Raw genomic sequence first — 27,453 nt, 5'->3', positions numbered from 1 at the left:
TTACCATGGTTTCGGTACTGCAGCGGTAACACAACACCTTCTTATGGCCAATGATGCAAATTATCTCCAGCCAGCTAATGAAGAGAAACAAGTATCTGGCCCAAACCAGGGAGATTAGGGTTGTCCCCTGGATCAGTGACCAACATGCAGGTATAAAATCCAGACCATATCCCACTAGGTTGTTCTGTTTCTCCTGGGCTCTGACTCCCCACCCCCGCCCCCGTTTTGAAGCCACTTTTGGAAAGGAAGGCATGGACTCTATTTTACTGGCCTCTGGCAACCTAACCGTAGCAGCGGTCGGGTTAAAAAGCGCCTGACAGAGGAAGATTAAAAACAATCCGAGGAATTTGTTGCAAACTTCCTGGATGGTTCCCCACACGCAGTGGCGTTTTCTTGGCTGCCTGGCTTATAATCAGCAGAGTGGAATGTTGTAAATTAAATATTTTTAAACAACTTTGCTCTCTCCCTGGTTAAACATTGCAAAGATTGCTCTTTCTTGTCTGTTTCGTGCTGGGTGGTCTCCCCCCACCCCACCCCATTTGCCTGTACGTCTTCCTCAAACACAATTAACCATTTAGATGTTGTACAAAGGATTAGCTTATGCATACAAGGCCAGACGCTAGTCCTTTTCGTTGGGGGATGAAGGGGGGGGGAGGAACCAGGGGGCAGATCTTTTACTTTCCACTAAAAAACAAAAGCAAAGAAAATCCGCTAAACCCTCCAGTTTTCCTTGAATGATAAAGGCCCAACTGCAGGTTCCTCAGCTGTCCTCAGGTTTAGGCCTCACAGACTCATGGTTTTCTTATCTTTATAACTGAAAGAGTCTTAAATATGCCAGTTTATGTGATGCCCAGAAATTCTGGTACCTTTTAAACCTGAAGTTTGCTTTAATGTACTACCTATTTACAAAGCTCTGAGGAGCTGTATTTCAAATACCTAGTGCCCTGTTGTGACAACAACTATTTGCAAACTGTTGTTTTTCCCCTGATGGACACCCCATGGCACCATCACTCTGTTATATGCACTTACTATACGGTATACCTGGGCCTAGCCTCTATTCCCAAATGCAAAGGCTACTTCAGAGCAATTGAGGCATTAGAGAGAGAACATTCAGAAAAGCAAAGGGCATCTTTTCCCCCAGCTGTACCTACCAAATAGGTACCACACATGTATGTGTTTTGCCTGCTGATGTATGCAGCATTTTCATCTCATATGAGAACAGCAGATCAACCCTGGGAGTTCAGGCAAAAGCTCTACTACTTCAAGATTACCCATATTCCCAATTTGAATTACTAGCACTGAGAGGGAGGACAGCTTTCATAAAGTATGTGCAGGTGCTTCCTCTCTCAAGAGCCTGACAAAGGCTGAAGAAGCCTCTATTTGGGTTGGTAGCTGAATTGTAGTCTCTAAATTTATTATTACATTTATGTCCCACCTTTTTTCCTCTTTGAGGAACCCAAGGTGGCGTACATAATCCTCCTCCTCTCCATTTTATCCTCAAAACAAGAACCCTGTGAGGTGGGTTGGGCTGAGAGTCTGTGACTGGCCCAAAGTCACCCAGTGAGCTTTCATGGCCGAGTGGGGACTAGAACCCGGATCTCCTGGCTCCCGGTCCAACACTCTAACCATTGTGCTTGCATGCATGTTGTGCACACACACCAGAGCCGTTTTCCCAGGTCACTTCTTTGTGCTCCTGGTGATGGAGCAGGGAATGGAAGTCTGTTCACAAAATCTACTGTCCAAGATCTCCCACATCTGCCCTCCCTCCAGGCTTAGGACAGAGAGCTACAGGAGCTTCTGTGCCTCCACAGTTTGCTGCATTTGTATAGCTGGGGCACTGCCCATCATACAGGTGTCCCATGCTGAGCATGGGAAGTGAGGATGCTGTTGTGCATGCTGGCTGAAATGGCACTCATGTATAGCACAGTTCCTACCCAATCATGTGGGATTTGGATAAGAGACCACCACTCTAGGCTACTGGTTTGGTTAGAGGTGGTATGTATGTATGCATCTCTATATAGATATCCACACTGTACCTCTGCCCTCAAGACCTGAAACAAGACATATGAATTCTGTAATGCTGCACATTTATTTAGATGTGCATATTGTGCACAATGCTTAATAGATCCTGCGCTAGATAGCCAGATTCTTTGGAGTATAATTGAAGCTATGCGTATTTCTAGACCTCCAGCTATAACTTAACAGTCATTAAAATGAAGAAAATCACATCTCCCAAGCAATTAGTGTGTTTAGGAAAACACTATTTAATCATGGCAAAATTACAACAGTTAATTGGCAATACTGATGGTTTCAGCCACACCTGGTGTGGCCAAAAGCATACCAGGTAAGATTTGTCTTAGATCAAGTCTTAAAATTACAGCTAAAATTTGGTGTGGTGTTCAAACATGCTTTTTCAAATTATCAGCTAGTTTTCCAGGCTGGAAAATGGGCATCTCCAGATTCACCCTGTTAAATGCACAAAGTCCACCCCCACACAGCACACTGGTAACTGGCCTGACAGACATGGGGCTCTGTAATAATATTACATTGTCAAACTGCCCTGGCGTAAGTCAGGCTGGTATCTATTGGAAAACTCCGGCCGCAAGACATCAGAGCCGAGATATTGTTCCATTCCAAATTATAAAAACATGGCTGTCTCTTGGGCCAAACAGCATTTGTAGGGCAATTCTGCTGTAGTCACTTGTACAAATTAAATGATGGGATGGGTTTGTAAGGAGGTAAAGTCCTCTCCTGAAGAGGACTGCACCCCTAAAAATAAAGCATATGGGGCAGATAAGTATGTACAGTCTCAAAATCTGATCACCACATATTTCAAGGAACAGGAGAGAAAAGGAGAAGCCCAGGCTGGGGAGCTCATGCCATCAGCTCCCGAAGGGACCTTCAATGGCCTGAGAAGACTGTTGGCAAAACCCTCCCCCTCCTTCCCTGAGGCTACTTAAGACCTGTGTGCCCTGAGGGAAGGCAGAAGTGAGGAAGCCCAGGCCAGGGAGCTCATGCCATGAGCTCCTGAAGAAACTCTTAGTTGGCCTGAGAGAACTATCTTCTGATTTTGTTTTTTTGTAAAATTTATGTGTTTCAGTATTTAAAAGTTGTAAGCTGCCTTGGGTGCCTTGGCAGAAAGGCAGTATAGAAATGTGTTAAACAAACAAACAAACTGAGAGAACAGTGCTGCAGTTGATTTTGAAAAAGATTTTGATCCCCAGAAAATGAAAGGCTAAAGGAAGTGGGCATGTTTCCACATAGAAAATTTAGTTCCCTATAACCTTACTGAAGAAGACAAGAAGTAATAGCTTTATACTGGAGAAAGGTATGTTTAAGTAGGGGAAATGGGGTATAAAGAATAGCTGGCCAATAGAACATAGTGTGGGAAGAGCCAAGAGTGGTAGAGAAGGCTCAAGGTTCAAACCTTGGCATCTCTTGTTAAAACGATCAGGTAGCAGGTGACAGAAAAGATTTGGAGAGTCTCTGACAGTTCTAGGAGACAATATTGAGCCAGCTAGATGGACACATAGCCATTTTCCTATGTCTCTAAGGGCGCAACCCTATGCATGTTTAGACAGAGAAAAGGCCTACAACTCTCAGCATTCCCCAGCCAGCTTTGCTTTGCTGGCTGGGGAATGCTGGGAATTGTAGCCCTTTTCTCTGTCTAAACATGCATAGGGTTGCGCCCTACAAAGCTGAAGTACCACCTTCAAAGGTTGTTAAGTCATGGTTGGAAAAGTGAGTGTATCTGTTTGGGCTGAGCTACTTTTACCACAGTGCAAGGTGCTGTGCTAAATGATTCTTGACATTTCCTCAAGCCAGTGGAGGTAGTATGGGGATGAAACTCATCTTGCTGATACAGTTGGCTTCGTAGCCCTCTCCTCATCTTCTGTAAGCAGAGTTTATATAACCACATCTTTGAACTGTGCCTAATGCAAATCGGAAGGTTCAGTGTTCTTTGATGAGAAACAAGAGGGAGAAAGAACAAAAGCTCTGTGCGAATACCTGGTTGGGAATCTAATTTGTCTGCCCTGCAAAAAGAATGTGGTGCTAGTGATGTGTGCTGTCCACACAGCGTAAGCCCCTATGACTAGTGTGGGGCGTTCTTTGCCACACAATTTCTTGTTTAAATGGGACCCTTTTTGTCACACTGCTGACTTCAGGATTGGGGTGCATGACAGCTATGCACACCAAGCATGACCTTAATTGGAAACCAGAGAGGGTAGAGAGGAGGGACTATGGATTCCTGCTTGAACCCCAACTCCCAGGCTTTGTGAAAAAGGTACTGTGAACTAGGTCTTATCATGGCTTAAGATATATGATTGAAGTGAATCCCAACAAGTAAAATTATAAAAAAACAAGATAATACAAAACAATACAACAATAACAAGAGTACTTCAGTAGGTAGGCCACAGCATCATGCAAGTTTGTTTGGAAGTGGGGACTCAGGAACTTGTGGGTCCAACCTCGAAAAGGGTCAAGGCAGGCAGCTGCTATGCTGCGTGTGAGGAGAAACTGCCCATATGGGGATGTCTCTAACATCTCTGGGTGATTTACCAGTAGACTGGCAAACATTTCTGACTCCCAATAGTTTAACCATAGTAAGGAAAAAAATCTCTGCCAAGGTTGGCCTTGTGTTAGCCTTGGTGTTCTTCACCTGTAAAATGTAATTAATTGGTTGCATTTGATGGGGACTTTCTCCAGCTCTGCTGACCAGTTTTAAATTTTACTGTTAGGATCCCTAACAACTGTTATAAGATATGTACTTGTATATACTTGTGTATGGTTCATGAGGTGCAAATGGTAATTGGCTTTGTCCCCTGAGCCATCATTTTGCTTCTGGCTCTGGTTGGTTGACCTTGGGATCCTATTAAAAAGCAAAGTAGAGCCCACAAGCAAGCAGTTTGCTTGCTCCTATCCTGTAAGACAGAACTACATAAACACAGAGGCAATAGCTCTGTTACCAATGGATATGTGGGGTGAATCTTGATCAGAGTAGACTCCAGAATCTCTCATATCACTAGAGGCTTAAATTCCCAGCAACTGTGTTGTGATTTCTGGAGAAACCATTATTTGGAATTATTCTTCATAATTGCAGCCCTGCCACACACGACGATTACATCAAGAGTAAATCTTTGCTTTGATAATCTACTTTTATCTCGTCCCAAACACCTGCGGGTCATAAAAGGCAAAAAGGAAAAGTTTGTTCCTCCAACAGTCAACACCACTTGCAAGCAGCACAGAACCCAATGGATTAAGGACCTTGGTTCTAATTTGTACACCAAGGCTTCCTACCTCCTCTCATCATACTAACCAAAGCAAGAGTATGAAGACATGATGTTACAGTCCCAGACAGATGTGTGGACTCATCATAGGACAAAGAACTTTACAAAACCATGTTTTTTTAATTAGGTTCACTTCTCAATTTACATTTTGTACGCAGGTATAGATGATACCTGTGTACAAAATATGGACATCTTGTTTCAACTGGGAATAGCACACCTTTCTTGAAATCACCACTTTTCTCAGCACCACTGAGCACTTCCATATTTTTCACCAATAAAAGTGTTTAATTGTAAGTGCACCATTTTCAACTAATGTGAGAAATGTGCATTTTGTATCTAGGTATCCCTAAGTCATAGAACAAATTAGGATATGATCTAGGTCATCCAAACAGTGTGAAGTAAAGCAAGGTTGGAATACAGGAGAATAAAATAAAGGAAGAATGGATGAGATTCTCAATTTTTTATTGGAAGTTGATTGCTGTAGGGTTTTGTCTTGACACTCTGAACTTGACAAATCTTACAGTTTAGAGAACCATCATGGCTGAATAGTCATCCAGATTCCTTGACTGTGTGTTTGTTTTTTAAACTTGTGCATAGGTTACAATCCCCAGAGTAGTTCAATATGACAGTGCCTTGGAGAGATCTATTGCCACTTGCATCGATTTAAAAAATGGCAAAATGATAACTGGGTGCTTAAGTACTCTCTAGATATCTGTGGAGCAAGTTTACCAACATTGTCTTTTCCACATTTAACAAATGCAGTGAGAAACTGGACACAGGAGCAGCTCATAAGGGTTAGCTGTGGGGTTAATTTGGGCCACACATGAGAATCCAGAGCAGCAGAGGGATGCATCTGGGGAGGTAAGCAACCTTTCATCTGAGGCAGCTGCTGCTTCGTATTTTCCCATTCTGAGCTAGTTCTTTAATGTGGTTTACTTTTTCATTTATGAAGGATTGGGCAGGGCTGGATTATAATTTTGATTTGCCTCTGTAAAATGAAAAAAAAAAAAGTTCCCCTGAGGGAGGAAAAAGATCAGGAACATGTTTATTACTTTACCTAATGAAAATGAACCAATATTCCTCTGGGCCAATAGCTGGAAGCACTTCCAGTCTCTGAACAGCCAAGTTCAGATGTGCATCTTAGATTCCTGCTAAACATATACCTGCAAACTAAATATTTAGGACTCACAAGCTTTCATGAACCTGTATTTCACACCATGGTCCAAGCATAATATTTCAAATTGTTTTGTTATACTTGTTTTTAATATTAAGTCATTATGTCTATAGTCGGCATGTGCCTAGAGAGATGGAATATACATTTTCTTATAAATATTTCTCTAACTTAGATATGAACGCTATTATTTTACTGGCATAGCCATGGTAAAACAAGCTCCTATGTAATATTATGCATGAAGTACTCAGGTTTTTAACTTCTACTCTCGGCAAAGTGAACAAGAGGAGTGTAAAATGTGACAGACCACAGGAAGTGATACACAGTATGCCCCTGGAACACTAACAGCAAATCATAAGAAAAACTCTTAGTGGTCAGGACACACACTAAGACTACCAAAGAACTGTAATCTGTGCCCTTATGTATATCACAGTTTGCCAAAACCTTGGAATCAACAGGAGTTGGATCGCTTAATGGGTATTCCATGGGTATTCCACAGTGGTTCATTCTCCTTTGATATCCACCATGACATACACCTTGCCTGAAGAGCTGTGTGAAGCCTGAACATTATTTGGTTTTGTATCTGCCCAAGGTGGGTCGATAACTTAAGATTCATTTACCCCTGTCAACATATAATATGGCACATTCACACAACACGCTAGCCCATCGTGGATGACAAGCTATATGCTACGGGTTGTTTTGCAAACAACCCCCAGTGCATGGTTGGTGTGCCCGACTGATGATCGGGTATGCCACCCATGGTGCGGAGCTTGTTCCCCCGCCCCCGGCTACACTTGGCATCCCAGGGGACTTGGCAGTAGAACTCATCTTGTCTGCTGCCAGCTTCCCCTGTCCCTGCTCCAATCATGATTGGAGCCCTCTCTTTTCCAGTGCCCCCTTCCCCTTGCCAGTGCCAGCCCTCCAAAGTGCCCAAGTGGCGCTGCCCCCTGACTCCTGCCAAGCTCCCCCATCCCCACTCCAACTGCGATCCCCATCACAGTCAGAGCACCCCCCCCCCTTTTAAATAAATTCTTTTATTGTGCAGAAACCTGGGCTGGGAGAAGTTTTTTTGCATTTTCCCAGCCCTGTTTTAGGTGAGCAAATGGTTCTTTAAAATACACACACACACACACACACACACACACCTCGTATATATTTGGGGGTGGGTGGGTTGCAGAAGTGCACAACTGCTGGCATCCAAAAATATAGCGGCTTGCCTTGGCTGCTCAAAGCAACACTCGAAGCAACACTGTAGCAAGGCTGTTTTGACAGCCTTGCACAGTTGACAGGTGGGAAAAGAGGGTGTAGATTACCCCCTAGCAAGGTTGTCCCCAGGGTTCAATGCCTTGTTCTGAACCTTGGAGGTGCCCTGCTAGAAATTCCCACTTTCCAATGCCCCCTGCACCCGTTTTTAAGGGTGCCCAAGCTCCCCTTCTCTCCAGATTCCTGTAACGGATTGCAGTTACTTCCTTTGGGGTAGGGAAATGGGGTAGCACCCACTTTTATATGGAACCAGGGTGCTCAAGACTCAGGAAGGGGTGCCCTAGAAGGAGGGGATCCACAGGGGTCAGGGTGGCACTTTAAATCGCAGGGGTCCTTGGCTAACTGGATGATCCTCCACTTTTGAGAGGTGGAGAAATTGCTCAAGTTAACGGAGTGCTTCCCCTCCCAATTTAAAGTCTTGCCCCCACCAATGGGGGTGCCCTACTTCTACTCCAACCCACCTTGAGTCAGCAGGACTCCATTTTCATTGAAAAGTGCATCTGCCCACCCCCTTTTCGCATTTGTTTTATTACCCTTGCAGGATTTTGACAGCTGTCAGTGAGCTGTCAAAATCCTGCTTGGCTAGTGAAAAGGGTGGATCTGGTTGAAAAAGACTCTCTATGACAAAGATGGAGATTATATGGAACTATTCAGATATTGCATGCTTGTCACTCAAACACACTTAGAATGTACAAACTATGTAAGCGTTATCACATTCTGTAGCAAAATCACATCCTTTTGCAGTGAATTCCAAAGCTCAAATGTATTCTGGGGGGAAAAAAGTAGTTCTGGCAACCCCTATATATAGCATTATGCAAAATTAAATTTTCTTGTTTTGCTTTAAAAAGGAATTCATGGTTTTATTGAAAAGCCCATATGGGCCAAAATGTGGGCAAGTATACCTTTCAAATAATTTTCAAGCAAAATTAAGGAAAACTCATTAAAATTGGTGCACACGTGGTATGCGAATGAGAATGAGTTACATCAATACATCTATATCCCAGAAATGCTGGAGGGGATGTGAAAACACTGGTACAAACTTTCACATGTGATGGACTTGTCCCACAGTTCTGGATAAATGTATTTAAAGAGGCAGAAGAAATCACAAAACTGAAAACTGAGTTATTTCCAGAATTAGATTTTTGTTTGCTCTATCAAATATGGATAATACACCTAAGGCATAAAGAGCTTTTGTCATTCATGTGGGTAGCAGCCCAGTTAACAACAGCATCCTCCTGGAAAAAAAGAACTAACAAGCTAGCTTTCAATACGTACAAATAAACTTTTGGTCTATTGATTTAATGGAGAAATTAACATGCTGAGTTAGACAAGACAGGTCTGAAATACACAATGACAGTTTTTATAAAAATTGGGAAGCTTTTATGTATTTTGCAGATATTAAAGATAATATAGAGCCTCTATACTTGCATAGGTCATGTTGGAAAGATGTTTTGGGATAAATGGAAGAGCATATGATGGGTAGCATATAAAAAGCAAAGAGGTATCTAAGTCTTGTACAAACATCAAAACACTTAATCAAATATAAAATGGTATTGATCATGTGAATGCAGTTCACCCGGTAATTGTGTATTGTTATTATTTTATATGTTTATAATGAAAGAATACATACTGTATCAATTTTATAAGAATATATACATATACATGTATATGTACGTATGAATTCATGATTTCATATATATACATACTATTCATTCCTTAACCCCCCCCTTTTTTTTTTAGTAAGCAGAAGGGGCCTAATCTGCTATGGAAGGCATTACATACTCTGATAATTTTGCTTCTGCTTTTCTGTACTTCCTTCAGTTTTAGTATATTCTTTTAAGGAGTCAGCAACATCTAAAACAGTTCTCAGTATACTGACTGCTGGCATATATGCGCACATTTTCTGTTACATTTTCCCTCTTCTTCTGACGTTGTTTGCTTTTTGAGGGTTGTAATGCTTTGCAGTGGTGATTTTAGGGACTATAAACACAGATGCAGAGATGTTTTTCTTGCGTGAGAATAGCCAATTCAGAGTCAAAGCAAATTTAGCAGAGAATATTTTTCTCACTGTGCATCACCTTGCACTTACTGCTTCTCCTCCCCGTTATCTAATCGTTTTGTAACATCATGTAGTCAGCTTCAAGACTGAGTCATCTTGTACTATCTTGCTTTTCTATGGTATTGGAACCCAGAAAGCTGGCGCTTTCATCACTATGAGATCAGCTAAGCTGTTCTTTTGACTGAACACAATCTGTGTGGTCCCTCCTCTTAGCTTGGCTGGCAACACAGTGCATTTGTTGGATTTACAGGAACCAATATCACCCTCTGCAAAGCAGCATGCATGTCAATGAGGGGAGGACTGGGGGAAGAGCCAAATGGAGAAGACAGATAGACAGATGCCACTGTAAATATTTCTTTATTAAGGAGTAAATGGGAAGCTGAAGCAGGAGAGGCTATCAATGATACCAGGAGCAAGTTCACAAAACAGAACCTCTAGCCGTGCCGCTGGTTCAGGCAGCCAGAAAACCATCCTTCATTGCTGCCAAACTCAGATTTCCATCAGCTGGTCAGTACCCATAATAACTTCATTAACGTGTTTAGCTGTAAGAGAGGAAGAGGAAGAGAGAAAGAATTTAAAAACTATGCATTGTCCAATCAGACCTAGGAAAGTGGGGGGAACCAGGCTGCTGTGCTTAAAAACAAACAATTTGTTCCAGTCTGAGACAGACAACTGAGCAAACAGGAGCAGACAGCAGCTCTAATGAGAGTGCTTACAAATATGTATCATTGGTGGCCATCAACAGAGAGAGCCAACAGCTGTGGCTAAGAGGTGGAATATCTACACATCAGCATGGGATCACACCGGCCTACGAGGAAGGTAGTGCTGTTGAAATTAGATCACAGCTCAGCCCCTCCTAGGCAAACGTTCATTGGCAGGGAGCTAAACCCTCTTCTATCAGTTCTACACGGAAGCAGGCCCAGAATTAGCAGAAATAAAAGGGCTATACAGCAGTTTTCACTCCCAGGTCGAGAGGCAGTTCTCTTTCAGCTGGCTTCATCCTCCAACCCAGATAGGCGTTTACAAATTCTCCACCTCCTCAGAAATTTTTTACCAGGCTGTCTTTTATTTGCCATTGGCAAGGCTACAGATGCATTCAAGCCGCAAAGAAAAGAGAGGGATTATAGAAGGTACTTTCAAAAGGGTCCCAGAATTTGGACTCTGCTTAGCACGATTGTTTCAGACTGAGAACATCTGTGCCAAACAGATCCAGAGCCATATAAAAATGTCTGATTAGCACTTGGTGGGGGCGCATTGCCTGGCCCATTTGTTCTGGGTGCTCCAACCTGAATGGCTTGGAGCATATGTCACTTTGTACACAGAAATTTCTGCTGAGAACAGAAGAATGCTGCAAAAAGCAAGCTCCTTGGAAAAATGCAGGGTGAGAGTACCTCATAGAAAGCTTGGGATCTAGAAGGCTGATGACCTTCTATTCCAAATAAACTGTAATTTGAATAAACATGGGGACAGAAATGACTCAGTCCCAGCAAAACTCTACCATGGTACCATGGACATTAATGACAAAGTGCTTTCCTCTACTGGACAGCAGATATTTCCTGGCAGCGTCTCTCCTAGAGAGCTCTGCCTTCAGGGGGAATATGAAAGCATCTCCTTGTTGTTTGCTCAATTAGGCCCAGACAGATTGCTGCTGGTGGTGGCAAAGCTAAGCTGTTAAAGGAGGAGGAGGAGCAGAAGGGTGTGTGGGAAGAGAAGAGAGAACGGCGAGGGCCAAAGCCCAAGACCACCACGACGTTCCAGCCCTCAGGGGCTCCAGAAAACGTTCAGTTTACTCACTCAATTACATACACTGTTTTATAAATCCTTTAAAATAAAATAGAAAACAGTCCCTGGCACAGAATTACTGCTCTATTATATACCAGTGCTGAAAGACTCTGCTGTGTATGAGCACTCCTTAAAAAGTGGAGATGGTTTTAATACTAACAGCCACCACCACCATTTAAAAAAAGGAACAGAAGTCAGGCTGAAACGCAGAAATGAGCACAGGCACGCGTGTGCGCACATGATGGTGTGAGCCAGTGCAAAGAGCAAGTATTCTTACTCTATTGGCTGACTGGGTATTAGATGAAATAGAGGGGATACCCAAAGGTTTCTGGATGCGAAGAGCAGCTGCAACAAGAGGTCATGAGGTAGGGTCACTCTGGAAGTTCTGTGTGGTGACAGAGAAGAGAAACAGGTGGTGTGGCTGGCTTGTTTGTGTTGGTAGGGCGAATGGGAACTTCTGGCAAATGCTTGCTCTATTCTCTCAGGCTTTATTTGGACAATTCAGAGCTGGCCCCTCACTGAAGGTCCACAAGCCTAAGGTGGCTAATGGAGTTGTACAGCTGTCAACACTCACCTCTCAGGAGCAACAGCAGCTCCCTGGATGCAATGCTCCACGTAGAGATGAGGCTTCATTAGCTGGCAGATGCACTTACTGAGATGGGGTGAGTCAGAGGTAGTAGTTAACAGACCTCTTCAGATAAGCCATATTGTTGCAACCACCAAGTGACCCATTAACAAATAACTAGAAACAACAGAAACTCTTTTACTAGAAAGAGTAACCTGCCTGGACAACAACCCCTTTGTTGTGGGACTAGGATATTCCTACTCAGAAGAGAGATTTGCTGAACCAAGATTAAATTGTATCCACCAAACTTATATCACTGTCTTCATGCATAGTGTTTGGGGTCTGGGCTGGAGAGCAAACATTCTAATACTTTGGTAGGACAAGGCAATGAGGCGCAAAACAGAAATCAACTTCCACAGCTATCTAGAGGAATGGAGCATCCATGGATCCAACTCTGGCAGGAAACCACCAGCTCTGCCTCAAAAACCTGAATTTAGCATCCTTCTAAGCCTCTGACAAAACAGCCATATGCTACAACGATCACAGAGGAAAGGAATAATTAAGGTGAACCATGCCCAAGATCCTGGAGGAGAGCTACTTGTTGGCCCAGCTCCCATGCACTTAGACCAATGGAAGATAATTCCACAACTTTGGGGCAACCACTATAAAGGCCCTCCTCCCTTATTGATAGAATGTGAAGTAGGACCCAGTTTGATGAATTGCAGGGGGGGGGGGGGATGTAGTCTCAATTCCAGCCATAAAAGGTTTTTAAAGTGCAGCAGCTTGACTTGGGTGTAGCAGCAAGCCTGTGCCGCCTGTGCAGAGGATACAAATGCAGGTTGAATAAGGTCATGTTTTCCAATAGCTTTACAAGGACTGGATGGAACCCTGCCCTCCTCTATTGAGCATTACACACTGTCCCTGAACAGCAATACAGGGGCTCACTTTGAAAATTGTTTCTGGCTCTGTGGACTGTCATGGCTGCCCAGAGACTGGAGGCTGTTGGGAAACAGCAGGAACCCAATTTCTGCATTAAGGCAAGAAGGATGCAGGGCTGTGGTTAGAAATTGGCTGGAAATTTCGAACTGGAGTGTTCTAAGACCCCTATTGTTAAGATGTAAGGAACTGCCAAGGAGAATCTAAAAATCCCATTACTTTCAAAGAACTTTGTTCCTGAACCTTGAAGTCACTGTGTGGAACATGGAAGGGTTTTTTTGTAATTGCCTAAGTATCCAACTCTGGAGAAACACAAATTTCCATTTTAGTTGTGTGCAGTTGACAGAACAATGTCTAATGGACAGGTTTTCTAAAATCAAGATGAAGACCTCCTTATGGGTCATTTGAATCGTGAACCACATGAACTCCTGGAATTTTCTCCTTTCCCTTTATATAAGGTGTAGCAGTCTTCTCTGTGAAAATCTGCCTGAGGTCAGGGCTGGGCTGGGCTGAGGGTGAATAAACAAATCCAGACAAGATGGTGATGCTGACTGTAGGTCTGCTGATCTGGATATGGGGGAAGATGCCTACTACTTTTGATGAAATGCTCCCCCTTAAAAGAGAAGGCTTGCAGACTATAGGGTGTGCAACTGGACATGGCATTGCTTTTGAACAGCTAGAGGACAGCCATGGCCAGCGTGACTTCTTTCAGCTTTGGCTGATTGACCTCTATCTGAAGGTAAAGGTTTTAGCCACTGACATACATGCCATGATAACTCTTCAACAGGGCCACTGCAAATTTGCTATATAATAGGTCTGCCCTTCAACTGACAGAATGCTGTAGCTCAACTCTTAGTTTAAGCAAGTTGCCAGGTATATAATGCTGATTTTTTATTATCTTCACTGATGGCGAATTTGTTTCCAGGCTAAATCAGAAGTGCTGGTTTAGACCCTTAGAGCCCAAAATGTCTTGGGTCTGGAATACCTTAGGGAATGTCTCTCTATTTATGTGCTTACTCAGGAATTAAAATTTTCTACAGAGTTGGTTTGGAGAAGACTCTTATGAGTCCCCTGGACTGCAAGGAGGTCAAATCAGTCCATCCTAAAGGAAATCAACCCTGAGTGCTCATTGGAAGGACAGATACTGAAGCTGAAGCTCAAATATTTTGGCCACCTAATGCGAAGAGAAAACTCTCTGGAAAAGACCCTGATGCTGGGAAAGACTGAAGGCAAAAGGAGAAGGGGATGGCAGAGGATGAGATGGCTAGATAGCATCACTGATGCAATGAATATGGACTTGAGCACGCTCCGGGAGAGAGCGCAGGACAGGAAGGCCTGGCATGCTATGGTCCATGGGGTCATGAAGAGTCGGACACGACTGTACGACTGAACAACAACAACAGAGTTGGTTATTTAGCTTCCAATGCTAATTAGTTGTAGGAGTTTCATCTACTAGAATCGGCTTTTCAGCAGTGGCACCAACGTTATGGAATTCCTTCCCTAGTAAGATCCAACAAACCTATTCACTTGATGTTTTTAAACAATCACTGAAAAACCTTTTTGTGGCTGTTGACTTTAATATGCTGTCATTGTTTTAAGTATATCACTATTATAAACAGTAGTAACTGTTGTATTTCAATGTGATTTTATGCTTTTTTGTACTATTTGTATTATAGTAAGCCACTTTGAATGCTGCTTGGCAGAAAAACAGGGCATACATTTTAAAAATAAATAATAAATCTCAGTGGTATCAAGAAGTAGAAGACAAATGAATATTCAAGACAAAGTACTTTGTTCCCCAAGACATTCACTCACAAAATTCCTTTTTTATTGTCAGCAAACTGTCCTGGAGTTAAACAACCAACTGCCTTCTTGAATTAACAAGAATCTTCTATAATATTCCAAGAGACACCTTATATTTTTAAAAAATTCGTTGTAAAATAATAATTTCCAGCTCACATAATCCTGTATTATTTTGCCTTTTCATGGGCATCTACAATTGAGCTAAAGAGCTTTCATCAAGCCTGGCCAGTCACTCTTTGCAATTGAGTTCACAGAGAAAAGAAAGGGTTTGCTTGTGATGTAGTGTTACGCAGTCACTAAATAGCACAAGGGCTGGTGCTTTTGAAAAGCACAAATCTAATTGTTAGTATTTTTAGATTCATATGTGACCGATGCTTTTGAAGGGCTCCCCAGCCAATGCCTGAGCAGGAGGGGGAAGAAGCAAGAACAGGTGATGAACAGGTACTGCAGTCTCTTGCAATATGATTCTTATATTATTGCAGAGCCACCCATGTACTGATGCCAGTGTAGGCTGCATATGCACAGCCAAGTCCCTAGAGTTAAATTTCCAAGGCCTTCCAGATGCATAGCTGCTATTACACAAATGTCATGTGGTGATTTGGACAGCTAACAACAAGGTCTCTGACTCACATGGACTGTTTACAGAGAACCTCAGGCCACACAGAGCAGTTTCCTGTTGTGGTGGATTTTAGTCCAGGATTGACCTCTGTATTCAAAGTCTGATGTCTTTTAACCTCTCTACAAAAGTATGATTATTACTACAGAAGAAGAGAGACACATTTTTAAAACCCCAGGTGACAAGAGCCTTGGTATGGTTTCTATTGCAGAAAGTAAAGTTGGACTATAAGGCTATTACCAGGTATTGGCTACAGCAAATCACCTAGGCAGGCTGTAAAACTGACCATATATTGTATGGGCATGGGAAAGCAGAACATTTGCAACTCTTGGATATCATTTACCTAACGATCTTGGCTATTACAAATTGTTTGACTTACAAACCATAACAAACAGCATGTCAAAATGGGCAACAGCAAACTATATCCTTAGCTGTTCCTCTTGAAAGCCCTACATGGCTTTCTGAAGGAAGCAAGTGCTGTAGCATCACAGAGAAGAATCTGAAGGCTCAGAAATATGGATCTGAATGTGAATGAGAGTCTGTAGTGCCAACAAGGCACAATTTCAGATTTCATGAAGCACTGTACACAAGACAGAGAAGCAATAGTACTGCACTACTAGGAACTACTAGTATTAGTACTAGTACTACTCCTAGGCTTCAGCAGGAGTATATTGTCCAGTTCTGGTCATTAAGAATGTAAACAAATAGAAACAAACACAATGAAGGCCCACAAAAATAATAAAGTTCTCAGAACACGTGACATGTGAAGATGGCTATAGGAACTCTAGACTTCTACAGCAGATATTCTCAGAAGTTGTCATCATAGTTCTCACCAAGTCAAGAGGACAGTCAAGAGAACAGTCCCCTAATTGTTGTTCAGTCATTAAGTCTCTCCAACTTTAAAAAGAACTGAAAGCAGGGTTCACAGTTTGCAACATTCACTTCCGTTCTTGGCTTAGAGTCAAGGCAATAAGCACTGGGTGTACAGTACACTTTAAGGTGTCAGAGAAAAAAAAAAGAAACCCCCTGTGTGTACGTGGGAGAACATATGGTTTGTCCAATTGATCTCCAGTGCTGAAAATCAACACAAGGGGTTGAGATTCTCACCATAGCCAAATTAAGATATATCTAGGGTGGCAGTAGAGTCCGGGACGAGCTCGAGTCTCCTCTAATAAAAACTGCTGTTGCCACATGTGGGAGGCCTAACATGCTATTTAAGAAGCACAGTTTCTCAGGAAAGAAAGATGAAGGGAAAATAAAGAAGCAGGCAAATGTTCAATACGGATGGGAAAATAAAAAGGGAGAACCACTATCTGCTACTATAGTGGAAAACAACAAAATACAAAATGATGGGCAGCATTCAACGGGGTGCAACCACTAACGTAAATTACGTTGTGCTAGCGTAAATTACGCTAGCACAATGCCAAAGCAATTAGCTGGTTTACCGATTTCCCTGGCAAACTGGCATGACAACTAACACTATTGGTGTAGCGCTAGAATAGTTTATGCTAGCGTAACGTAATTTACATTAGCAGTTGCACCCTGTTGGGATACTGCCCTATGGTTCCAATTTATAGCAGAATAGACTGAAAGTGGAGAGTAGAAATTGCCTCTCTAGCTGTAAGAATAATTTTCATTTGAACAAGTTAGGATGTTAGGTGTGTATTTTCCTGAATTAGTGTCCTTCAGGAATATGCTAAACCAGAAAGATTTCTGTGAATGAATTAGGCAAGATTAGACTACTCTTGATTTCCCTTCCATGGATGGAGTAGTGGAAACAAACTGCACTCTAAAGGGGTGTGAAAATAGTTCCAGATGACGGTGGCAAGTAGTGCTGCATCTGACTGAAGTACAGGAATATCAAAGCAAACAGTGAAGGAACATAGAGAGGTGTTCTTAGGGGCTGCTCCCTACTTTGGAAGTCCCATGCTCCAGCAACCCAACGAAGTCCAAGCTTGAGCATCTGGGACCAGGGATGAGCAGGAGAGTCTTTTATTGGCAGAACCTAGAAGATTTGCTACATATTACTTTAAAATGTTATCCACCTCAAACCTTTGAGGATATGGTGGCTTAAACATCCCTAAGAGAAGAAGCAGTCATTATCAAAAAGCCTGCATGGTGCCTGTTCATATCCATCAGAACTAAATCTGAATTTTGTATATTGCCTTGAGCCCCCAGTGGGTAGAGGGGCGATTTAGAAATATGTCTAACAACAACAACAACAGAAACAACCAACAGAAACAGAAACAACTAAAATGCATTAGTGTTCAAAGTAAATTATAAAATAGAGTGCAAATTCTTCTGCAACTAGGGTAATACACAGTGTATACACAAATCTAGCCAGCATTTCCATTAGAGACAGTTAAGACCTACAAATGACACAACTTGATAAGAAAAAAAAGGGCAAGCCAGCCATATCCAACACAACCAAACCATTTAAAGCAATGCTTTCATCACAACACCACACCCAAAGCAAAGAAGCTGTCAAATCCCCCTTAGATACTGATTTTGAAGCTCTGAGTTAAGAGAAGATAGTTAAGACAGACTTTGACAAGGCTGGGCTCACCGATTCAGTTGCCAAGACTGTAGTAGTAACTCCTTGAACTGTAGTGAACAGCTTCTATCTACTTCATACTTAAAACAAGGCTGTTGGGGGCTACTTTATGTTTTGCATGCCTGTGCTCCGCCAGGATTCCAGTGTGTGCTTCTTGGATCCAGGCACAAGGCAGCATGTTGGTCTCTGCAATGTCTACTGGCAGCACTTTCAAAGACTACGGGGGCACTGCACAACATACCAGACTGGATATCCTCTGAGCACAAGCTCATTTTACAAACCCACATGCACCCATATGTTAGCAGGCACTGTCACATAACTGAAATTATTGGTTTAAGTTGGTGCCATGGGTAGTCAGGAACCAAACAGCAGATATGCAATAAGACACGGATCAGGTGGTGCATATACAGATAACCACTCTCCAGAAATCTGACCCAGTCTAATCTCCCCACTTGGCTGTATACCTCCAAATAGTCAGGCCACCAAATCATATCTAGTTTGGCTGGTGCAGTGCTGATCTGACAGAAGGCAGTTAGCTAGCAACTCCTTGTGCTACATAAAACTTTATGTACGACCTAAGTGTGGCCATCCTTTTTAAGGGCAGGGCTTATCCAGAACAGGGCCAATGGGACTTTTGCTACTGTCTTTATTTGAGGCAGGATCCTAAACAACCCCAATTTCAAGATGTTGCTTTTACTACCACAGTGCCATATTAAGTCCACAGATACTTTAAGTATTTGCTCATTTGCTTTTTTTTTTTTTTTTGCCCTGCTTGAGAAAAGATAAATCCTGGAAATGGTGATGGATTAGGAAACCAGCTCTTTTAGCTACCACTGCTTACATTAAAAGACCATTCTTCCACTTACATTTGGGTTCTAGGTGCTGGCTGTTTCCGATCAAACAGTCCTTGATGTCAGCTCCTTTCTCTATTACTGCATTATGACACACAACACAATTCTGCAGGCTGCACCTGTAATATAAACATAAATGAAGATTTAAAATGCAGTTGGAAATTAGGTCAAGCAAAGGAGTGACTATTTGACCCAACCACCACCACTGCAGGCAGGGATGTCAGAGAATGGTGGTGGTAGGGGAAGGAACCATAGCTCAGTGGCAGAGCACATGGTTTGCATGTAGAAGGTTCAATCTCCATTTAAAAACGGGGTCTGGGAGAAGGTGGTATGAAAAACCCTCTGCCTGAGACTCTGGAGAGCTGCTGCTAGTCAGAGTAGACAATACTGGGCTAGATGGACAAACGCTGGCCCTGGTATAAGGCAGCTTCCTCCGAGCAAACTGCCTTTCTTCAGATTCTAGCCCTCTCCTTTCCCAGCCGGGTGCTTAGTTGCTATGACAGAGCTCCACTGCCAGATGTCACAAAGGAAGCAAACAAAAGGACAAAGACAAGACAGTTGCCACCTTTCACATCCAGGATGCTTTTCTATTTGCAGCTTCTACTGCCTTGCAGAGCTCCCCCCACCCTTTTGTATTAGGGTAAATATTGCCACTGACTTTGTATTCATGCACACACAAATACTCTGCTATGTTAAACCAACAAAAGGCAAGGAAATAAAGCCTGGAATGCTCTCTGGTTCAGGGATTCCCAATTGGAGCAACCTTGCACACTGTTTGCTAGGATAACAAGGACACTGAAAACAGTAAAAGGTAGATTCTCCTGCAAACAGTCTTTCCAAAAGGATTTTTTTTTGGAGCCATGGTTTACACAGTGGCAGAGGACAAAGAAACAATCTCAGGTTCCTAATACCAGTTTTCTCAAGATCATACACACAAATAGCACTATTCCTCTGTCTTATGAGAATCCACCATCAAAGCAAGTCAAGAGAATTAGCGTATCCCATACTAGAAGAATTTACTGTTGTTGAATTTGATTTCCTTCTTACACATATACCAAATGCATAAGAAAATAGGTTTTTGCTTGTGAATGTAGAATAGAAAAACTAAACCTCAGGCATCCAGCTATTTGCACAGATATTATTTCATCACATAGCACAATATCTAGGGCATGATCTTGCGTTTCTAGTCCTCATGGACCAGAGACTGGTCCTCAGAAACCAGAGACTTGAAATCTGGACACAGCAACTCAGCAACCATAAAGTGTTTATAGGTGGCTTCCAACTGGTTGGATTTGTATACAACTCACCAGCCCTTTCCATTGGCCCTTTCACAATGAGCCACAAGGCTAGATTTCTTTTCATTGCCTAGTTTTTGGCATCAAATTCCAACATGGTGAAAAAAGTCAGATTTTGCAACTGGGAAGAATTTGAGAAAACTTTTGCTTGTGCGAATGTAGGATATTTAGTGATTTCTAGTTGCAGAAACTGCCAACGTCACTTGAAATGTAAAGTTAACAGTTTTTCATTTTTATTTTTCCAGCTTACTGCTGACAAAAGTTGGAGCTCTAAATGTTTCACACCACAGTCCCAACTATTTTGGAAGAGAACACAGGGCAGACTTAGACCCTGGGAAAGTCCTCCCCCTATTGGTTGCCACTGTCATTGTTCCAGGGGAACACTGCTGTCAAGGCAGGCAAGTCGTCCTCTGTAAAGCTAATGACATATAGAGGGCTTCAAATATCAAGACACAGACCTTGACTGGACTTAATGAAAATTCGCAGGGATACAATCATAATGCCCTGGGTTGCTAAGGAGACAGACTCCCATCTCAGTCACACAATCAGAAACTGAGCTTCTGCAGTCAAAGCTGAGTTGACAATCCTCCTGTTGAAAAGAATTTAACTCCCTCTCTAAGACATCATAGGGTTCAGAGAGGAGCAGGACTAGAGTATGAAAAGGGAGACATTTTGAACAGGCAAGACTCTCCTTGCTCCAAGCCCAACTGCCTCCCCTCTCACACAGGAAGGCTGCAGAGTTATGCATGATGGAGTCATCTAACTCAGGTTGCCTTGGCAAGGCCTCTTATTGAGATGTTAATAGGGGGAGAAGGCTGTATAGACAGCTCTCTCCCATTGCTTCCTATTCCTGCTGCACTGATACAGCTGCTTCCTTTCCAACAGTTCCATTTACTGCATAGCAATGATAGTATGAAGACTGACCACTCTCCCACATAGGCAGCAGGATTTTTTTAAAGTGTCTAGGATCCTTTGGTTTTCACACCGGAAACCCAGGGTGCTGCAAGATTTTTTCCCTAGTGCTCATATGGAAGTTTAAAAACAACACACATACACATGTACGCCCCACCGCCCAAACCACTCCTATCTGGGGTGCAGCCTCTCCAGGATACCCCTGCTTTGTTATTATAGAGAATTACAAAACAATAACTTCCCAAGCCTTATAAGGGACTTATCCTGAAAGATTCTCAGTATCTTGGCTCCAATACAAATGTCATGGAAGTACCAGCACTCTCCCTCTTTTATTGGTCATTTGTCAGTGCTACTAATTATAAGGCATTGTGCAGCTATTCTGTCTTTTCTTAATGGATTTTCTGCAGTAAGAGAAAGACGGAAGAAGCAGTGGGAAAACATGGGAGGGTTACAAGTTGTAGACGTTGTTGTCTGGTCCCTCCATAAAATTCCATAGATGAGACAGTGAGATGGTACCATAAACGCCTTGTCTGAAAGCACCCAAGGCCACAGAGGTTCTGATTTTAGGGGATACCTAAAGTAACTGCTGAATTGTTCTTTATACCACCACACTGTTATAAACTATGCGAATTAGTCTGCAAACAGCTCCTGGAATCATCTTATTAGGGCACAATCCTATGCATGTTTAGACAGAAAGATGTCCTACAATTTCCAGCATGCCCTAGCCAGCATGGCAGGTTGGAGAGATGTTGGGAGTTGTAGGACGTTTTTTCTGTCTAAACAGGCATAGGATTGCATATTTAAAGACTATAACACATTATAGGCAGGGCTTGTAACTTGCCCTCAGACAGCCTTTCCTCCATCACTTTTTTCTTTTTCATTTTTAACACTAAGCCTAAGGAAGAGTTCTACGAAACTCAAAAGCTAGATCAATGTTTTGTTACTTTTAGCTGGCCAGTCATAAAGGTATAAAGTGATACTGCTCCTGTTTGGTCTTATTGGGATAACAAATCCTATTGCACACAACATTTGTTAGGTTGGAAGAATCAGTGAAAGAGCAGAAATCTCATTTTGCATGCCAGATGCCAGCAAAACTAGGGTAACGGATTTGCTGGCTCCAGGATAACAACAGCATACCAGGGCTGGAAACGTTTTAGAATTCAATCTATATTTGCAGGATTTCAAGCACACATTGATAATTCTAGGCTCCCACTACGGCCCTACCACACAATAGAGCAGTTTGGCTAGCTTTTACCACAGGAGTGGAAAACAAATTGAAGAAGTAAAACACATTTTGTGGGTGTTCCTTCCACTCACTGACAGATGTAATACAGCCATTTGGAAATTACTTGCAAATGCTTTTTTGTGCGCATTTTAAAAATCAAACCATCCAGGCTGCCAGCAGAAGAATTTTGTGTTTATAATTTCAACCTCCTTTCTGTCCCCTCCCTGCAATCCAGTGTAAAGAGTTACAAAAAGGCTTATTTTCTTATATGGTAAGCATCTTGGTTCATGGCAGCCCAAATTCCAGTTTTGAGCACTGGATCCTTATAAAATTACAAATATTAACTTTGATTAGCCCTTGTAACAGCTTTGATAGTAGCTACCTGTATGTGGAAAAGAGTGGTTTCTAGTGAGAAACAGATTGTTCAAAAACGGACAGTTTTACAGTTTTCAGCATGGTGAAAGTGGATGTCTTCCAGTCTTAACATCTGAGGAGATAGTCACAACAAATTTAAGAATATACAGATTGGCCAATATGAACCCCAAATTAGGCTCTGTAGACTTCTTCAACCTGGAGACCGCCAGATAGGCTGGACTACAGTGCTGGGTGGGGATGATGGGAATAGTAGTCCAACTCATCTGGAGAGTACCAGGTTGGGGAAGGTTGCTCTATACTAATAGGAAAAGGAAAGGTTCCTCCTGTGCAAGCACTGAGTCATTGCTGACTCCTAGAGGGACGCTGCTTTCACTGGCGTTTTCATGGCAGACTGTAGCAGGGTGGTTTGCCATTGCCTTCCCCAGTCATGACTACCTTTCCCCCAGCAAGCTGGGTATTCATTTTACCGACCTCGGAAGGATAGAAGGCTGAGTCAACCTGAGCCGGCTACCTGGGACCCAGCTTCTGCTGGGATCGAACTCAGGTCATGGGGAGAGTTTCAGTTGCAATACTGCCACCTACCACTAATAATGTTATGTTAAAACTTTATGTCCAATAAACTCTGCACATAAAGTTTTGTTTGAGAACTACAGCCAAGTTAGATTGTAAGAACAATAAAAGTAAACATCGTTATTAGATTTTAATATAAATCAAGAAAAAAACAAAACGGAATAATATTTCTTGGGCTGAAAATACTGTAAGATATCTCATGGTTTATTTTTGGAAAGTAATGAGGATGAGCTCTTTGGTTAATAAGATTAAGGAAGATCTAGATAAATTACAACAGAAGGCTCAATTGTGATGGACAAGCCCCATGGTACAACATAAAATAACACAGTTAAAAGAGCTCATTAACTGATTTACCCTGATTTGGATGGGATCTTTTAACTGTCTTATTTTATATTGTACCATGGGGTTTGTGTATCTGGATAAATGGTAGAGAAGAAATAGTTGGATCCAGAGAAACACAAAGTAGAGTTCCACTTACACAAGGGAGCTTTCCCATCTCTTCCTCTTTCCTGCAGCCCCTGCCCCTAAAGCCATGCCTGAGGGCTGGGAATCTCTGGAATGGCATGGAATGAGGTGCAGTGGGGCTGCAGTGGGCTGCAGTGGGCATTATCAGAAACTGGAGAATACTCCCCCACCCCACCCCCACCTAGAAATACCTTCTCCTCGTGCAAGGGGCTCTCTAGGTTCAGCTTGTGTCTTACTTTTATCAATTTATATTTTCAACATTAGAAGTATGGGATAAGAGTATTTTCATCCACATGCATCTGTGTCCACATATTTTAATTAACACTTTAAAATCACATCTAGAGCTTCCATATGGATAAAACATGGAATGGTAAGATTTCAGGATGCATTTTCTCATGACCACTTTATGACTTTTGGTATGATTCATTAAAAAAACTAATGGAAAAAACATCCACTGGTTCTAGTATTTTCATCTCAGAGATGATCCGAGTTAAAAAATAATGGGGGAAAAATGAGAACCACATTAACTGATTTTGAAAAATTAGTTTTTAATTGCAAAGAGTCTAAAGATGTGTTATTTAGAATCTATTGTCAATTGTTATCTGCAAATTACCAGTACGGAACTAATTTTAAAATGAGATGGGAAAAAATGCTTGGAAAACTGTTACAGTATCTGGGATAAAATCCTTATTAAAACTTTGGAGAATTCTGTTAGCATTAATATATAAAAGAGGCACAGAAAAATAGTTTATGCTTGGTATTCGACCTGCAAAAAATGGAATAAAATATATGATAAATATTTTAATAAATGCTGGAGATGTGACCTACTCTGTGCTATTTTATATATGTAATGGATGTTTCCTGACCTTACAACATATTGCGTTCCAAAATCCATATTAGTTTAATATCTTTATTAGGCCAACCAAAAGATCACAAAAATATGCAAGCTTGTGAGATCTCCAGATCTCTTCATCAGGCAAGATGTTATAAAAAGCAGGGGATAGGAGACAACCCCACCCCCTTAATGGTTAAGTCACATTGTCTGCATGTTCAAAGTCCCAAGATGGAGGGAGGGTGAGGAGGAAGGGTTTGCACTCAAATTAGGCTGCAGGTCATGCAATGGTTATAGGAAGAATCTGCTGCTGCCCCTAAGGCTGCTCGGATGAAGAAAGGAAATGTTGGATCCTACATTTTTGAAAATATAAAATCCAGCTGTTCTCAGAAGTGCTTTCCATCCTGGGTGAAGCACATGGGCTCCTTTTACCCATGGACCATTGAGAGAAATTAACAAAGCAGGAAATAATTTTAGATGCTCTTCTGGGTGTGTGTGTGTGTGTGTGTGTGTGTGTGTGTGAACTGAAGCCAAATTGGGTAGCTTTACCTAGTAGTTGGAGGGGATGAACCCTCAGATAATAAAGTCCCAGCTTCTGGTGGTACAGATACCACTGGTGGAATAGATTCCCCCTCCCCCTGCAGCCCCCCCCCCCCCGTGTCCCCAAATTTGCTTCAGAGGGTTGGGGGACCCTTCGGAGCAGATTTGAAGGAGTGCAGGGATGTACTGCGGAGGAGAGGAAGGGCAATCCCACTGTGCACAGCCCATTCACTTTACTGGATGGAATGGTGAGAGATGATTACTTACTGATCTATCATTTATTAATAGTAGCTAAGACTGTAGTTGCCAAAAATGGGCATAGAGCAAAACTCAACAATAAAAGAATGGATTGCCAAGGTACGGTATACTGAAAGAGTGTAACATTTGAGGAAGGAAGCCAACAAACAGAAACTTTTGTGAAAACACGGTATCCATTTATTGAATTTTGTAAGCCTAAGTATAGGGTTTTTTCAGTTCAGTAGTAAAATTTGCATTCATTTTTTGTAAAGCAATTTTGGCAGTGTTTTTTTATTTTTAATAATGAAATGATTTACAACAATAACACTGAGGAGCACTACCAAGAATTTGACTTAGGACTGAAATTACAACCTGAATTTGCTTGAAACTGAGCGAAAGCCAAATAGCTGAGTTGGTCTCTTCCTGTACTAGGAGGAAAGGAGGGGATTTGACCCAGTTTCCTGGTACTAACACAGGCACAGCCAACAGATGCTAAGATATGTTAATGTATTGTCCAGGTGTGATAAAGCAAAAGAGGGTTTGAGAGACTTTTTTTGTGTTGTTTTTTTAAAGAGAGGGCTCATAGAGGAGTGATGACCAAGAAGGCATATGGGGAGGGGGTAGATTACAAGGGTCTGAGTCTTTAAAGCAGAGACCACCTAACAAGATGACTCCAAAATGCTTCTAATTTCAGTAAGGCTGCAACCCGCCCTTCCCCTCCCCCATACCGCCATTGTAAACAACTAATCCCAGCAGAAAACAACAGAGAATAAAATGTATACTCATTCTGCAGCATTCCAAGCCCTGCTTTATCTTTTATTTATTTTTCTAAGAGGTCAGAGATTGTTTGAAGGAGAAGGGGGGGAAGGAAGCCAAAGACACAGGCCATTTCTTGTGTGGGCTTAAAGGAAGCTGTTTTAAAGGCAATGTCCAAGAACATACAATCTGGAGTTTTTATAGCAGAGCAATCCCAGGCCTCATTCTCTCTCCTCCACCCCCTTTTTGTGGTAAAGCTACACAGCTTTAAATCAAAGGACAGGGTGGTCGATTGCTTCAGAAAGAAATGTAAAGAATTGGGAAATAATTCCTTTTCCTGTTGAAACTATAAATAAGGAAGGCTGATTTACACAGTGCCAGGACTGCTGACTTTCAAAGCTTGCTATCTGTCTATAAATCAAGCGTGTTGAGGGAAGTTAACCCTATACTTAAAGCAGGGGGGGGGGGGAAGCAAAGCCTCCACCACCTAAGGTAATGAGAGTGCCAAGGAAATGTGGTCTTCTATTCTCTTTAGCCCCAGAAAACACAAATGAATGAAATCAAACATACTGTGGAAGAGTGGGGAATGGCAAGGGAGGGAGACCAAAATCTGCAGTGTTCAGCACATAAGGAACAGTCTGCAGAAATCCAAAACACAGCCCATAATTACAGGCTACCCACTAATTATTTAGGACTCAATGATTAAAGTAATGAACAGCCATGGAGGAAAAGGAGCTTAGATGACTGAGGTCAAGACCTCAAGCACAGCCCTGGCCCTTGACCCACCTACCAAGGAAGGTATGGATGACAAACACTTGCCTTGCAGCCAGTCTGGGGACATGGAGAAGCACAACACATCAACTCTTTTATCTGGTGCTTTTTAATGCCAGATCAGTGGCTCATGAAGCAGCTGCCATGCATTATTTGGTACTGGGTGATGTTGCCAACCTGGCATATATATACTAACCAGCCCTGGTTGGACTTTTCAGGGATGCATATACTGGTCCAAATTGGTGTGGCTGGGTATGTGGTGAAATATTTGTCTGAGAAAGGGAACTGGGAACTCTGATTAACCCTAATTTGTCAAAATTTTATCCTCTTGATTTTATCCTCAAAGGTATCCTATGCGAAATGATTGCCAGTCCAGATTGTGTGTCGTTCACATTTGGAACTTGGGGCAACCTAGAAATCTTGTAGGTGTAGAGCAGCCTTCCCCCAGCCGGGTGGACTACAACTCCCAGCATTCCTGACCACTGGACTTGGGCTGATGGCAGTTGAAGTAAAAAAACAGCTAGAGAGCACCAGGTTGGGGGAAGGCTGGTATACAGAATACTCTGCTTCCTAACAGATTCCTGGCT

The 27,453-nt window shown here is 42.3% G+C and overlaps 1 protein-coding gene across 4 annotated transcripts in view; it reads right to left on the bottom strand.

Annotated features, from left to right (window-relative positions):
- Positions 1-8,570: 8,570 nt before the first annotated feature.
- EIF2B3 (eukaryotic translation initiation factor 2B subunit gamma) overlaps positions 8,571-27,453 on the bottom strand; it is a 119,038-nt gene continuing 100,155 nt past the window's right edge. For 3 of the 4 annotated variants that reach the window (XM_084852653.1, XM_084852655.1, XM_084852654.1), the window contains exons 11-12: positions 18,904-19,007; positions 8,571-10,323 (exon numbers count right to left, since the gene is read on the bottom strand). In XM_084852653.1, coding sequence (XP_084708779.1) covers positions 10,271-10,323; positions 18,904-19,007 — 157 coding nt within the window. In that variant the 3' untranslated portion in view covers positions 8,571-10,270. The remainder of the gene's footprint in view (positions 10,324-18,903; positions 19,008-27,453) is intronic. The other variant, XR_014790574.1, reaches the window with a different exon arrangement.

This window comes from Heloderma suspectum, chromosome 4 (assembly GCF_057233095.1).
Source record: "Heloderma suspectum isolate Gila_16-S chromosome 4, 16-S_ref, whole genome shotgun sequence".
Taxonomy (NCBI): Eukaryota; Metazoa; Chordata; class Lepidosauria; order Squamata; family Helodermatidae; genus Heloderma; species Heloderma suspectum.
The sequence above is the reverse complement of the archived record's forward strand: the minus strand, read 5'-3'. Positions and strand labels throughout refer to the sequence as shown.